At 35.9% G+C, this 16,316-nt stretch overlaps 1 protein-coding gene across 1 annotated transcript in view; it reads left to right on the forward strand.

Moving 5' to 3' along the window:
• ARAP2 (ArfGAP with RhoGAP domain, ankyrin repeat and PH domain 2) overlaps nucleotides 1-16,316 on the forward strand; it is a 626,699-nt gene that overhangs the window by 296,244 nt on the left and 314,139 nt on the right. The window contains exon 16 of the mRNA XM_053704072.1: nucleotides 13,335-13,479. Within this exon, the coding sequence (XP_053560047.1) occupies nucleotides 13,335-13,479 (145 nt within the window). The remainder of the gene's footprint in view (nucleotides 1-13,334; nucleotides 13,480-16,316) is intronic.

Here is a 16,316-nt window from a genome sequence, read left to right on the forward strand (position 1 = left end):
ACAGCCCCATTGTTTCCTATGGGGGAATCGTGCACGAGCACGTTTTTGAGGCTGGCCGCTTGCGTAAGCAACTCTGATATTGAGAGTTGAAGCTGCGTTAAAAATGCTCTACGCTCCTTTTTTGGAGCCTAACGCAGCCTTTATGTGGACTCAATACCAGAGTTATTTTTATGGTGCGGCCAGAAAAAAGCCGGCGTTAGTTTTTCGGGTCGTTACCGACAAAACTCCAAATCTAGCCGTTGATTAGGTAAAGTAGATGATACTACTGAATCTGGTGATCTTATGCAAATTACGTGTTTTCAGTGCTTTATGGTAATTTTCACTGGCAACTTGATTTCTAGTTTATTGTTATAGTTTCAACTTATATGTACATTTATAGGCAAAGTCATAAAAAGTGTTGTAAATCATGACATTCATGACTTTCTGTATAATTTCATTGGCGTAGCCTATAAGAATAATGATGTTTATATGTTTGATTGAGTGTCTTAAAGGGACATGAAACCCCCAAAAATGATTTCATAATTTAGACAGAGGATACAATTTTAAACAACTTTACAATTTATTTCTATTATTTAATTTGCGTCCTTCTCTTGTTATCATTTGCTGACAGATTTATCTAGGAAAGCTCAGGAGAAGCAGAGAACATAGGTCCTAGCTGTTGATTGGTAGCTGCATATATATATTGATTGTGATTGGCGCACCCATTAGTTCAGTTAGAAATCATTAGTGCATTGCTGCTACTTCAACAAATGTTAGCAAGAGAATGAAACAAAAGAAGTAAATTAGAAAGTTGTTTAAAATTGTATTCTCTATCTGAATCATGAAGGAAAAAAATGTGGGTTTCATGTCCCTTTAACCAAGGCATTTCTTGCTTTTGTGCATTAAAGTGAGAGTGTAAACAAAGGTTTTTAACTTAAAACATCATATGCAATTATTAAAATTAACACATCATTAACAAAAAAATTTTTAAATTGAGACAATCTATTAAAATGTGTTTAACCCCTTGCTCCCCCTTATGATCATATTTGATGGCCAAATAGTTGCGAAAAAGGTAAAGGGACAGTTTAGTCAAAAATAAACTTTCATGATTCAGACAGGGCATGTCATTTTAAGCCCTTAATGACCAAAGAAATGCCAGGCACGTCCTACAAAAAGTGTCAGTTAATGACCAAGGATGTGCCTGACATGTCCTCAGGGGTTTCAAGTGGTGGAAGCGATCCTGATCGCTTCCAGATGCTTTCAGGGTATTGCAGCAATGCCTCAATATTGAGGCATCGTGCAATACCCTTTTTTTTTTTTTTTGATAAATAATTTTTATTGAGGTAAAATGGCAAACAGAGATAGAATTTTGCAAAGAAACGTCATGGCAACATGCCCATTTGACATACATTAAATTTTACAAGGTGAATTGAACAAGCATGCCTTCACAGCTGTAGAAACTGGACTTAGCTTAGCCCTAAGGTGTACCTTCTAGCCATGAGTATTACCTCGATTTTATATAAGTGCATGAACAGAGGACAAATAACACAAATCCAAACAGCTAACTGGGTGTAAGCCTAGTTTCAATGACCAATACAGAACCTTATGTTTGTCCTTGGAGTATTCAACAGATCTTATAGCTAAGTAGCAAAACACTCAAGAATGTTTAAATAGAGATGGAAATAGGTATCTCCCGGGTTGGACTCTTTCCTCAAGCTATCTCTACTACACCGGCTGATGTTACATACATGGGGGGTGGGCCAACTCCAGATACATAAGTTGAAGCGGTAATAGTTAAAAGCAGAGCTTTTCTGCAAGGCAACCGGGCATAGAAGCAATACCCTTTTTAAGCACACTGATGCAGAGAGGGACACTCTCTGCATCAGCCAGTGATGGTGCCGATCCTTTGTGGCGTGGGAGGGCTTGCAGGGAGGCGGGTGGGCGGCCCATCGCTGGTAATCAATTTTCTGTCAGTGGGGCTGATGGGTTTGGCAGCGCGCGGGGGTGCGCACGGGGGGGGGGGGAGGGACCGCTACACTATGGGACATCTATAGTGAAAGGGGAGGAGGGATTTTTAAGTATTGGGAAAGGGATCTGGGAGGGGGAGGGGGATAGGTAATCGAGGGGGCATCTACACTAAAAAAATGGGGTTTATAACAAATTTTTATAAAAAAGGGGCACATTTTTTGTAAACTGGGTACTGGCAGACAGCCGCCAGTACCTAATATGGTGGCCAATAGGTCAAGGGGGAGGCTTAGAGAGCTGTTTGAGGGGGGGTCAGGGAGGTTGGGGGGTAATGGGGGATCCTACACCTCAGAAAATATGTATAAAAATAAAATATTAAAAAAACAAAATGAAAAACACCTTTATTTTTATACTGGAAGACTTTCAGCCAGTACTTAAAATGGCGGCAACAATTATGAGGTGGGGGAGGGAAAAGAGCTGTTTGAGAGGGGTCAGGGAGGGATCAAGGGTTGGGATGTGTCAGGTGGGAGGCTGATCTCTACAATAAAGCTAAAATTAATCCTACAAGCTCCCTACAAGCTACCTAATTAACCCCTTCACTGCTGGGCCTAATACAAGTGTGGGGCGTAGCGGCATTTATCAGCCTTCTAATTATCAAAAAGCAATTCCAAAGCCATAAATGTCTGCTATTTCTGAACAAAGGGGATCCCAGAGATGCATTCACAACCATTTGTGCCATAATTGCAGAAGCTGTTTGTAAATAATTTCAGTGAAAAACCTAACATTTGTGAAAAGGTTAGTGAAAAAATTAACTTGATTGCATTTGTCAGTGAAATGGTGGCATGAAATATACCAAACTGGGCCTAGGTCAATACTTTGGGTTGTCTACTAAATAAAATATATACATGTGAAGGGTTATTCAGGGATTCCTGACAGATATCAGTGTTCTAATGTAACTAGCACTAATTTTGGAAAAAAACATGGTTTGGAAATAGCAAAGTGCTACTTGTACTTATTGCTTTATAACTTGCACAAAAAAGCAAAGTACATGTAAACATTGGGTATTTCTAAACTCAGGACAAAATTTAGAAACTATTTAGCATGGGTGTATTTTGGTAGCTGTAGATGTGTTGGGGGTCAAATTTAGAAAAAGTGGGGTTTTTTTTCAATATTTCATCATATTTTATAATTTTTTTATAGTAAATTATATGATATGATGAAAATAATGTTATATTTAGAAAGTCCGTTTAATAGCGAGAAAAACGCTATTTAATATGTGTGGGTACAGTAAGAGGAAAATTACAGCTAAACACAATCACCGCAGAAATGTAAAAATAGCCTTGGTCCTTAACATTAAGAAAATTGAAAAATGGTCTGGTCACTAAGGGGTAAGATAACATTGTGCTCACACATGTGGGGTTACCTAGGAGTCAGCACTGATTGGCTAAAATGCATGTCTGCCAAAAGAAATAAAATAAGGGGGCAGTCTGCATAGTTTTTATAGGTAGATCAAAAAAACAAAGGCTATTTCTGTTTAAACAAAGTGATAGCAAAAATGCTAAAACTCTCTGGCAAGTTTTTCTCTGATATTAGCCAAGGGGTTAAAGTGAATTCCAATTTTTCCAACTTATCATTCAACCTATTTGTTGGCCAATAGCCTAGAGCTTTTAGTTATTGTGTAAAGTTTCTACTTAATAAATTGGTGCCTAATTGGTGGGTTTTCTTTTTTTACTCTTCAACAACGTGTTCATATATAACCAACAACACATTCTCTAACAATAATCATTCTCAGTAGCTGATTATGGGCTAGATTACGAGTAGCAATAAGTTGCGTGCAAGTGAAAAAGGGGTTTATCATGGCATTTTGCGCACAATGGATTTTCCCCTCATATTACAAGTTGAAAGTAAACACAATCTCTTGAGCGCAATTAGAGTTAACACGTGTCGGATTAGTTGTTTTGCAAAACAAAAAAGCGTCACAAAACACTTCAAAAACACATTACAAAGTACACTTTCACTCATAGTAACACCATCAATAAAAATTATTTTTAAAAAAATTGTATATAAAGGGTTCAAAGATATGAGGTCTCAGGTGTTAGGAAGAAAATGGCAGGCAAAGTGCTTTAACATAAAAATACATACTTACATATATATGTCTCAATATGTGTGTATATATATATATATATATATATATATATATATTTATATATATGTGTGTGTGTGGATACATATGTATTTATGTATTTATATGTGTATATATCTATTTACATTTTTAATTAAATTTTTAACTATGTATTTACTGTAAATATTTCAGATTCCAATGTACTGCCCTTAAGGGCATATGTTCTAAGTATTTTTAAATAGATATTCATATATATATATATATATATATATATATATATATATATATATATATATATATATATATATATATATATATATATATATATATATATATATATATATATACAGTGGGGCAAAAAAGTATTTAGTCAGCCACCAATTGTGCAAGTTCTCCCACTTAAGAAGATGAGAGAGGCCTGTAATTTTCATCATAGGTATACCTCAACTATGAGAGACAAATTGTGGAAACTAATCCAGACAATCACATTGTCTGATTTGGAAAGAATGTATTTGCAAATTATGGTGGAAAATAAGTATTTGGTCAATATCAAAAGTTAATCTCAATACTTTGTTATATATCCTTTGTTGGCAATGACAGAGGTCAAACATTTTCTGTAAGTCTTCACAAGGTTGTCACACACTGTTGCTGGTATGTTGGCCCATTCGTGCATGCAGATCTCCTCTAGAGCAGTGATGTTTTGGGGCTGTCGCTGGGCAACACAGACTTTAAACTCCCTCCAAAGGTTTTCTATGGGTTGAGATCTGGAGACTGGCTAGGCCACTCCAGGACCTTGAAATGTTTCTTAAGGAGCCACTCCTTCATTTCCCGGGCAGTGTGTTTGGGATCATTGTCATGCTGAAAGACCCAGCCATATTTCATCTTCAATGCCCTTGCTGATGGAAGGAGGTTTGCACTCAAAATCTCACGATACATGGCCCCATTCATTCTTTCATGTACACGGATCATTCGTCCTGTTCCCTTTGCAGAGAAACAGCCCCAAAGCATGATGTTGCCACCCCCATGCTTCACAGTAGGTATGGTGTTCTTTGGTTGCAACTCAGCATTCTCTCTCCTCCAAACACAACAAGTTGTGTTTCTACCAAACAGTTCTACTTTGGTTTCATCTGTCCATATGACATTCTCCCAATCTGCTTCTGGATCATCCAAATGCTCTCTAGCATACTTCAGACGGGCCCGGACATGTACTGGCTTAAGCAGGGGAACACGTCTGGCACTGCAGGATCCGAGTCCCTGGCAGGGTAGTGTGTTACTGATGGTAGCCTTTGTTATGTTGGTCCCAGCACTCTGCAGGTCATTCACTAGGTCCCCCGTGTGGTTCTGGGATGTTTGCTCACCGTTCTTGTGATCATTTTGACCCCACGGGGTGATATCTTGCGTGGAGCCCCAGATCAAGGGAGATTATCAGTGGTCTTGTATGTCTTCCATTTTCTAATTATTGCTCCCACAGTTGATTTCTTCCCACCAAGCTGCTTGCCTATTGCAGATTCTTTGGTCTTCACCATAGTGGAGTTTGGAGTGTGACTGTTTGAGGTTGTGGACAGGTGTCTTTTATGCTGATAACAAGTTCGAACAGGTGCCATTAATACAGGTAATGAGTGGAGGACAGAGGAGCCTCTTAAAGAAGAAGATACAGGTCTGTGAGAGCCAGAAATCAAATACTTATTTTCCACCATAATATGCAAATAAATTCTTTCCAAGTCAGACAATGTGATTGACTGGATTTGTTTCCACATTTTGTCCCATTTTTTTGCCCCACTGTGTATATATATATATATATATATATATATATATATATATATATATATATATATATATATATATAATATATATATATATAATATATATATATATATATATATATATATATATATATATAATATATATATATATATACAGTATATATATATATATATATATATATATATATATATATATATATATATATATATATATATATATATATATAGGTATAAATATATCTTAATGCAAAAACATTATATATATTATATATATATATATATATATATATATACACACACACAGAGAAATGCACTCACAGGAACGAACAATCAGCTCAATAACATTGTTAGCCTGTTCTATGGAGATTTACCACCTGGGTGCAACTTCTTTTAGCCCAGTAATGCCCAGAGTAGAACTTTCCTGTAGTGTATCAGTCTGATCCCGCCTATTACGGTCAGTCCAGCACCGAAATACCAGGCAATTCCTCTCTGAACAAGGAACACAGCAACCCAAGACGATCGTTTCGGCCTTCATTGGGCCTCGTTAGTGAGGTGTAGCACTATTTCTCTAAGCACACTGAGCAAGGAGTCCACATCTGGTTTCCCCTTTTTTCCATAGGTAGACTAAATACACACAGAGAGAAATGCACTCACGGGAACAAACAACCAGCTCAATAACATTGTTAGCCTGTTCTATGGCGATTTACCACCTGGGTGCAACTTCTTTTAGCCCAGTAATGCTTTTCACAGAGTAGAACTTTCCTGTAGTATATCAGTCTTATCCCGCCTATTACGGTCAGTCCAGCGCCAAAATACAAGGCAATTTCTCTCTGAACAAGGAACACAGCAACCCCAGACGATCGTTTCGGCCTTCATTGGGCCTCGTCAGTGAGGTGTAGCAGTATTCCTCTAAGCACACTGAGCAAGGTGTCCACGTCTGGTTTCCCCTTTTTCCCATAGGGAGACTAAATACACACAGTTGTTCGTTCCTGTGAGTGTACTTCTCTCTGTATGTATGTGTATATATATATATATATATATATATATATATAAATCTGTATTTATGAATAATTAGAACATATTCTGCTATGTGAGGAACATTAGAATATAAAATATTCATATTTTTATATCGGGTTAGCGCACCTGGGAATATGCGATCTGGTTTGCGAGTGAGTAGTGTCTTCCCCCCCCCACATTTATTTCTATAGCGGAATACGTTATTGCGATATTCTAAGTTCAGCTTTTTTTGACACACGGGTTAGCACGCAAGCAAAAATAGTTTACTTTCAACTTGTAATAGGAGTGCAACCCGTCACATGCAAAAAGCTTAATTCTAGTGCATTTATCGATGGAGTGTGAGCGTAAAATATGGCTCCATTTGTTATCTGGCCCTATATCAGTTGTAGATAGACTAGTGCTACCTAAGCTCTACCACCTTAAGAAAAATCACACTGCACTTTACATATTGTACAATATCACATATAAAATAATCATATGAGATTAAAGGAGGTCACACAAATCCATATGTTAGTGCAGACTTATAAGCAAAGTAGGGTCATGGAATATTCAGAAGATTTTTGTTCTTCTGTAGAGTCACTTAGGTTTAAAGTACAATTACAGCTGAGGTTGTTACATTGGCCTGAACAATTGATATTGAATCAAATAATGAAGATACTGGGGCCCAAGAAGCTAATCAAAAACATAATTAAATAACTAAAGGTTTCTAAAAAAAATAATTGAAAAATAGAAATGGAGCAAGCAATGAGCTAATTTCTTCCATGTTAATCTATCACATACACTCAGACCAGCAATGTCATAGAAATCAGAATATATTTACTTCACACTTATTCCATTGGATTTTATGGAGACTAATATTTAACCATTTTAAAATATGTCTATACTATACAAAAACTGATTGTACATATTTGGATGTATATTCAAAACAAACGGCTAGATTACGAGTTGTGCGTTATGGTAAAAAAGCAGCATTAACAGGTCCTAATGCTGCTTTTTTATGCCCGCTGCTATTAAGAGTCTTGCAGGCATAAGTGTCCCGCCCGCACACTTGTTTAGCCTTACTGTAAACCGACTTACGTAAAGTTCGTAAACACCTTTTTTCTATGGGACTTTCATGGAGCCGGTATTACGAGTTTGTCCTGGAAGGCCAAAAAGTGAGCGGTACACCCTCTAACTCCAAGATTCCTAATGCATTTTAAAGTAAGTAGTTATGAGTTTTAGACTATAACTCTGTAGCATAAAACTCTTAACTAAAGTGATAAAAAGTACACTAACACCCATAAACTACCTATTAACCCCTAAACCGAGGACCTCCCGCATCGCCACCACTATAATAAACATATTAACCCCTAAACTGCCGCACTCCCGCCTCGCAAACACTAGTTAAATATTATTAACCCCTAATCTGTTGCCCCTAACATCGCCACCACCTACAATATATTTATTAACCCCTAATCTTCCGCTCTGGACATCGCCAAAACCTACATTATATTTATTAACCCCTAATCTGCTGCCCTCAACATTTCCGACACCTACATTATATTTATTAACCCCTAATCTGCCGCCCCCAATGTTGCCGCAACCTACCTACACTTATTAACCCCTAATCTGCCGCCCCCAACGTCGCCGCCACTATATTAAATGTATTAACCCCTAAATCTAAGTCTAACCCTAACCCTAACACCCCTTAACTTAAATATAATTTAAATAAATCTAAATAAAATTACTATCATTAGCTAAATTATTCCTATTTAAAACTAAATACCTTTAAAATAAACCCTAAACTTGCTACAATATAACTAATAGTTACATTATAGCTAGCTTAGGGTTTATTTTTATTTTACAGGCAAGTTTGTATTTATTTTAACTAGTTAGAATAGTTACTAAATAGTTATTAACTCTTTAATAACTACCTAGCTAAAATAAATACAAATTGACCTGTAAAATAAAACCTAACCTATGTTACAATAACACCTAACACTACACTACAATTAAATCAATTCCCTACATTAAATACAATTAAATAAATTAAATTAGCTAAATTACAAAAAAACCCACTAAATTACAGAAAATAAAATACAAATTACAGATCTTTAAACTAATTACACCTAATCTAATAGCCCTATCAAAATAAAAAAAGCTCACCCAAAATATAAAAAAAAAATACCCTAGCCTTTTGGGCCTTTTGCGGAGCATTGCCCCAAAGAAATTAGCTCTTTTACCTGTAAAAAAAATACAAACAACCCCCCAAACAGTAAAAACCAACAACCACACAAACAACCCCCCAAATAAAAGCCTAACTAAAAAAACCTAAGCTCCTCATTGCCCTGAAAAGGGCATTTGGATGGGCATTGCCCTTAAAAGGACATTGAGCTCTATTGCTGCCAAAAGCCCTAGCCTAAAAAATAAACCCACCCAATACACCCTTAAAAAATCCTAACACTAACCCCCGAAGATTCACTTACCGGAAGAAGTCTTCATCCAAGCGGCAAGATGTCCTCAACAAAGCCGGCAGAAGTAATCCTCCAGACAGGCAGAAGTCTTCATCCAGACGGCATCTTATATCTTCATCCTTCCAACGTGGAGCGGCTCCATCTTCAAGACATCCGGCGTGGAGCATCCTCTTCAAACGACGGCTTCTTCGGAATGAATATCTCTTTAAGTGCCATCATCCAAGGTGGCGTCCCTTAGATGCCATCTGGATGAAGACTTCTGCCCGTCTGGAGGACCACTTCTGCCTGTCTGGAGGACCACTTCTGCCAGCTTCGTTGAGGACATCTTGCCGCTTGGTAAGTGAATCTTCGGGGATTAGTGTTAGGATTTTTTAAGGGTGTATTGGGTGGGTTTATTTTTTAGGTTAGGGCTTTGGGCAGCAATAGAGCTAAATGCCCTTTTAAGGGCAATGCCCATCCAAATGCCCTTTTCAGGGCAATGGGGAGGTTAGGTTTTTTTAGATAGGCTTTTATTTGGGGGGTTGGTTGTATGGGTGGTGGATTTTACTGTTGGGGGGTGTTTGCATTTTTTTTCAGGTAAAAGAGCTGAATTCTTTGGGGCAATGCCCCTCAAAATGCCCTTTTAAGGGCTATTGGTAGTTTAGTTTAGGCTAGGGTTTTTTTATTTTGGGTGAGCTTTTTTATTTTGATAGGACTATTAGATTGGGTGTAATTAGTTTAAAGATCTGTAATTTGTTTTTTATTTTCTGTAATTTAGTGTTTTTTTTGTGATTTAGCTAATTTAATGTAATTTAATTTATTTAATTGTATTTAATGTAGGGAATTGATTTAATTGTAGTGTAGTGTTAGGTGTTATTGTAACATAGGTTAGGTTTTATTTTACAGGTCAATTTGTATTTATTTTAGCTAGGTAGTTATTAAATATTTAATAACTATTTAGTAACTATTCTACCTAGTTAAAATAAATACAAACTTGCCTGTAAAATAAAAATAAACCCTAAGCTAGCTATAATGTAACTATTAGTTATATTGTAGCAAGTTTAGGGTTTATTTTACAGGTATTTAGTTTTAAATAGGAATAATTTAGTTAATGATAGTAATTTTATTTAGATTTCTTTAAATCATTAACCCTTAGGGTTAAGGTTAGACTTAGATTTAGGGGTTAATACATTTAATATAGTGGCGGCGACGTTGGGGGCGGCAGATTAGGGGTTAATAAATGTAGGAAGGTTGTGGCGACATTGGGGGTGGCAGATTAGGGGTTAATAAATATAATGTAGGTGTTGGCGATGTTGGGGGCAGCAGATTAGGGATTAATAAGTATAATGTAGGTGGCAGCGATGTCCGGAGCGGCAGATTAGGGGTTAATAAGTATAATGTAGGTGTCGGCGATGTTGGGGCAGCAGATTAGGGGTTAATAAATGTAAGATTAGGGGTGTTTAGACTCGGGGTTCATGTTAGGGTGTTAGGTGTAAACATAAAATGTGTTTCCCCATAGGAATCAATGGGGCTGCGTTACTGAGATTTACGCTGCTTTTTTGCAGGTGTTAGACGTTTTCTCAGTTGGCTCTCCCCATTGATGTCTATGGGGAAATTGTGCATGAGCACGTACGGCCAGCTCACCGCTCATTTAAGCAGCGCTGGTATTGGAGTGCGGTATGGAGCACAATTTTGCTCAACGCTCACTTCTTGCCTTTTAACGCCAGGTTTGTAAAAACTCGTAATACCAACGCTGCAGGTAAGTAAGCGGAGAGAAAAAACTGCACGGTAGCACCGCACAGCTCATAACGCAAAACTCGTAATCTACCGGATAGTATAGAGAAAAATACTATAAGATTGCTTCTCTGTTTACAAATTTCAACATTAGTCATTTTACACTTCTTTAAATATTTTTTTATTTGAATCTTCCCTAAAGAACTATGTAACAGACAAAAAATTTTTTATTGTGAGCCAAATTTTATACCTTGTATAATTATTTCTTAACTTTAGCAAGATTTGGGATATCCATCCTTATTAGCTATTGAGTTTACCAGTTGTACTAATTATTCATTGATAACCCCTACCTCTAGGCTGATATCCACTCTAACATACTTGACTCAGATTTTTCTTTCACTCCTCACATTCAAGCCTTTTCTAAATCCTGCCCCTACCACCTTAAAAACATCTCTAAAATTAGACATTTTTTTACACAAGATACAATTAAAATTTTAATCCACTCTCTCATCCTTTCCCACCTTGACTACTGTAACTCTGTCCTCTCTGGTTTCCCAAGCTGCCGTCTAGCTCCTTTATAGTCCATAATGAATGCCTCTGCCAGGCTCATCTTCTGAACATGTCGCTCTTCATCTGCTGCACCTTTCTGCCAATCCCTTCACTTGTTTTCCCCTACCTCCAGGATTAAACACAAAATTCTGACTCTGACATACAAAGCCCTCAAATGCACTGCTCCTTTCTATATCTCAGACCTTGTCTCCAGACACTCTCCCTCCTGTCCCCTTCACTCTGCTTACAACCTTCTACTCTCCTCCTCCCTTGACACCTCCTCACATTCCCATTTACAGGACTTCTCCAGACTGGCTTCCATCTTGTGTAACTCTCTGTCCCACTCCACAAGACTGTCCCTTAGTTTTAAAAGATTCAAGCACTTTCTAAAGACTATTCTGTTCAGGGATGCATACAACCTACACTAACCTTCCCTAATACCAGTTCCTCTCCTTCATTGCTATCTGCCATGAACCCCCTTAGAATGTAAGCCAAAGAGCTCAACTGCTTGCAGATTACCTTCACAAGAGCTGACTATAACAGTGTGACTATAGGCAGGGTCCTCTACCCATTTGATCCCTATAAATGCTACCTTGTATACCACCTATGTTTATAGCGCTGCGAAATCTGTTGCCGTAATCGATCATAATAATAAAAAAATATAATAACATACAAAGATTCAGATCATCACGTTCATTATTGAATGTTTTATCATCTAAAATAAACTGGCCTTTTGCTATTACTTGTAGCAATATTTTTGTATGTAATATTACATTTCTAGTAATTATGTCTATCATTTACTGTATCTGTCTATCTATCTATCTATCTATCTATCTATCTATCTATCTATCTATCTATCTATCTATCTATCTATCTATCCTATCCTATCCTGTACTATACTATATTTATGCTTGTTCTGTAAAAAGGACAATGATTGTTCATATATGGATACTCAAGAGACAGAAGAGTTTATTCAGTACTTGACATGTTTTCATTTATATATATTTTTTTTTATTTCATTTTCTTAACCCTTAAAACTATCATGGACTCTAGTAGCAGTTCAACTGTTAAAATGTCATTATTGTTTGTGCAAGATTTAATGACATAAAACTCAAAGTAAATATAAAACTCAAAATGAATCCCATTTGTTTAACTTAAAGTATTCTGTGAATCCATAATGCAAATCAGTAGAGCTTTCCATACAACAAATACTGTTAATGTGACTAGGACTTAAAAAAAAAAAAAAAAAAAAAAAAAAAAACTAAACACCTATAGCAGTTCATGAATAAACTAATAATTTAATCATTTGCTTTGAACCATTTTAATTCATATAACCAAATACATACTGTTACTGTTAGTATAAAATGTTATATAGCAACTAGTATATAAAAATATGGTATTTAACATCTAGGCTAGATATGGTACATTTATGGTGGGTCTGTCTTTTGTGCAGAGTTATCTGTTTTTACCTACTCTATAAATATGAGAAATATTATCACCTTACTAGATTTACAGCAGAATGACAATCGGATGTCTACTAGCTTTTGGGGTGCTATGGAGTGGTGTTTGGCTAAATATGTTATGCTGTTAAACCCTACTTCCTGGTACATGGTATAATACCTTAGATACATATTTTTGAGGGATAATGATAAATTGTAATATGCGTTTAATTTTACACACTAAACTAGTAAATGTTGGGTGATAAACACTGGGTCTAGAAAAACCTTGTATCCCCTTTCAGATATATTATTAACAGTGTATTTACAATTACAGAAATGAAGAGATGGTGGTGTACCATAGAAAATAATTTTATGAGTTATTATGAAAATGAAAATACTTCAGAGCCATGTGGAGTTATTGATCTAAGTGAAGGGACGTGTATGGTTGCACATCCATCAGATTCTTTATTAAACAAAGGGTAAGTTTAACAATAACAATGTAGTAGATTAAGGACTCGGAGTAATTTGAGAAAGCACTTCTTTACAGTAAGAGTGATTGATTTATGGAATAAACTTCCTCAAGAGGTAGTAATGACAAACACTGTGAGGGACTTTAAAAATGCCTGGGACAAGCATAAGGCTATCCTACAAACTAGATGAGTTTATACTTTTAGGTAATATCGGGCAGACTTGCTGGGCCTATGGCTCTTATCTGCCATCAATATCTATGTTTCTATGTTTCTAAGAACATTCAATTCAGTAAATCAAAGTCTAACAGCTGATCTTGGTCCTAAGTACATGGTTTTGCATTTTAAGATCCTTTTTACTTTGACATTAAATTATAAATATTCATGTTCATGATTAGTTCTTTTATTTGTGATTGTAAAACACTAAAAAAATATATATATATTTTTCAACTTCAAATAAATTATGAATGCTGTTTGTTCAGAAGCAGATTTGCTAAAGCCTAGGTTATTGCGAGCAATATAATTTTCTTTTAAATTGTTTTCTCTATCAAAAAAAAGTGCATTCTACAGAAATTTTACTTTTTTGCCAATAAATAAATAAAGAATAAATAGAGATATTTTTCCAAAAAGTCAGTAGTGAAGTTCTAATGAACAAAATGTTATGCAACTTTTCAAGGCAGACAATAAGGGTATCTTGAGTTGGAAATAAGTTACAAGTTGTTAAAAAAACCTAATGGTTCTCCTTCAAGTAACAATCAAAGAAGAATTTGTAGGATCAAAAGGTCTGCATGTCTTCTACAAAGAGAATTCATGTTTGTAAAATAAGAAAAATGCAACCTAAAACTGACTTGCTAAGGGACAAATATTGTGATTGGAAAAAAAAAGTTTCCACCTGCACATTAGAGCTTTGTAAAACAATACATATGAACTGTGTAAATCAGAATTACTTCAGAAGATAAAGATTTATATTTATAAAGTTGTATTGAGATCAGGGACTAACAAAGTATATGATGTAGTTTTTAAAAAAATAGCATATTAGATATGATAGAAAAGTAATTGGTTCAGTACAGTTAGAAAAAGAAAGTTAAATGTAACTCTGTCCCCAAACTTATTTTCAAAAAGAGATTTTACAGCTAATTTGCAAGACTATTTTGCTACAATTTTCATCCATTCATTAAAATCTGCGTGTATATTTTCATGCTTGTTCAAAATAGTATGGCACCTATACTTACAACCAATGTGAAATATTTTTAATGAGATTAAGGATGGATTTTTTTATATTTCACCTAATTAAACATTTAAGGAACACACATATGGGTAGTTGATAGATGATACTGGCTACATGTTACAAAACTAGGCTTATGCCAACACACAACTATGAACAGGAACCATACATAGGAACCATATGCTGTCATGGTTATGATAGGGATGTAGATATTAAAACTCTTGAATTTCCAAGAGGCAGCAAAAAACAGAGTGATAAGAAGGAACTTATAAATCATTAATGGCCAACTCAACCACTGCATCAAGGATGCCTATTTCTCTTTTTCTTATTTAGAATAAATGGGCAAGTACTGCTAAAGGCCTTGACTGGTCTATTTTTGACCAAGTAATTTAGGGAGGTGCACTGAAGATAAAGGAGTTTGATTTCTAAACTCTGAAGCAGAGCTCTGTTCTATGATTTACCATAAGTATACAGACAATCACTAGAAGAAAATTGATACCAAGCTTATTAAATAGTATCAAGAAGATAAAATGACACTGTTTACAGAACAGTTCACAAATTACAAAACTTAGGGCCCGATTATAAGTAAAGAAGTATTTAATGCCCCCGCTCACATGTTTACTCTGCTAGAAGTAAGCTTTTTGTGCACGTTGGGTAGAGCTCGTATTACAAGTTGAAAAAGTAAAAAGTTTTTCCTTGCACACTAACCTGATGTGCACAAACAGCCGCAATAAACCCAATATTGTTTAGGCGTAACTGTTAGTGTGCCACTCGTAATCTGGTCTTTACAGTCTTTTTACAGTATTTTCTTTAGATGTGAATAATTCAATAATAAAATGAATTGAGGTGTTAGAGTATGGTTGTTCAGAAACTGTCATAGAGATTAATAAACCCTGAAGGGAGCATCAGAGATGCGCAAGGTCAATTCAAGTCAGCTCTCTAGCAGACTTTGGGAGGACAATGTCCTTGAAAACATATGTCTGAAGGATATAATCAATATCATTGATCATCGTTCAAGGCTTGATGGACCTTTGATGATCTTTTGATGAAAAAAGGCTTGTGTCTCAGGAGAAATATGAATACATGTTGCTCAGCATTAACTTATGAACAGTTGGTTGAAGGATACACAGAGAATATTATTAAAAAGATCCCTTCACTACTTACTAAGCCTTTAAACAATGTTGGGGCATGTGTGAGCCTGATATCCAGGCCATAATACAGATAAAAGATTATATGGTGTATTGACTGACCCAGTGTACAAGATCTCAGTGAAGGCAGCAATAAATGAATTGCTATTGTGTAGTAGAGCAGATTTTGCTCTTCAAAAGTCAGTGAAAAATTAGGTCTGAATGGTAGCAACTGTCTCTGCATTCTGGGAAAGCAGTTTGCAGATTACCCCAGAAAAAATGACAAGGATGCAGTCAAGAAAAAAAAGTAATTGGGGTACAGGAGAAAAAAACAGGTTAGTGATTAAAAATCAGGTAATAGTCTCTAGATGAGCATGACATTAAAGGCAAATAAACACTTTCAGCTAGATTATGAGTTATGCACGCTATAGGGAAATTATCGAATGCAACAAAAGTTGCATTATTTAACCCCCTATAGCACAGCCATTACAAGTTTT

Source organism: Bombina bombina, chromosome 2, assembly GCF_027579735.1.
Source record: "Bombina bombina isolate aBomBom1 chromosome 2, aBomBom1.pri, whole genome shotgun sequence".
NCBI classification, from domain to species: domain Eukaryota; kingdom Metazoa; phylum Chordata; class Amphibia; order Anura; family Bombinatoridae; genus Bombina; species Bombina bombina.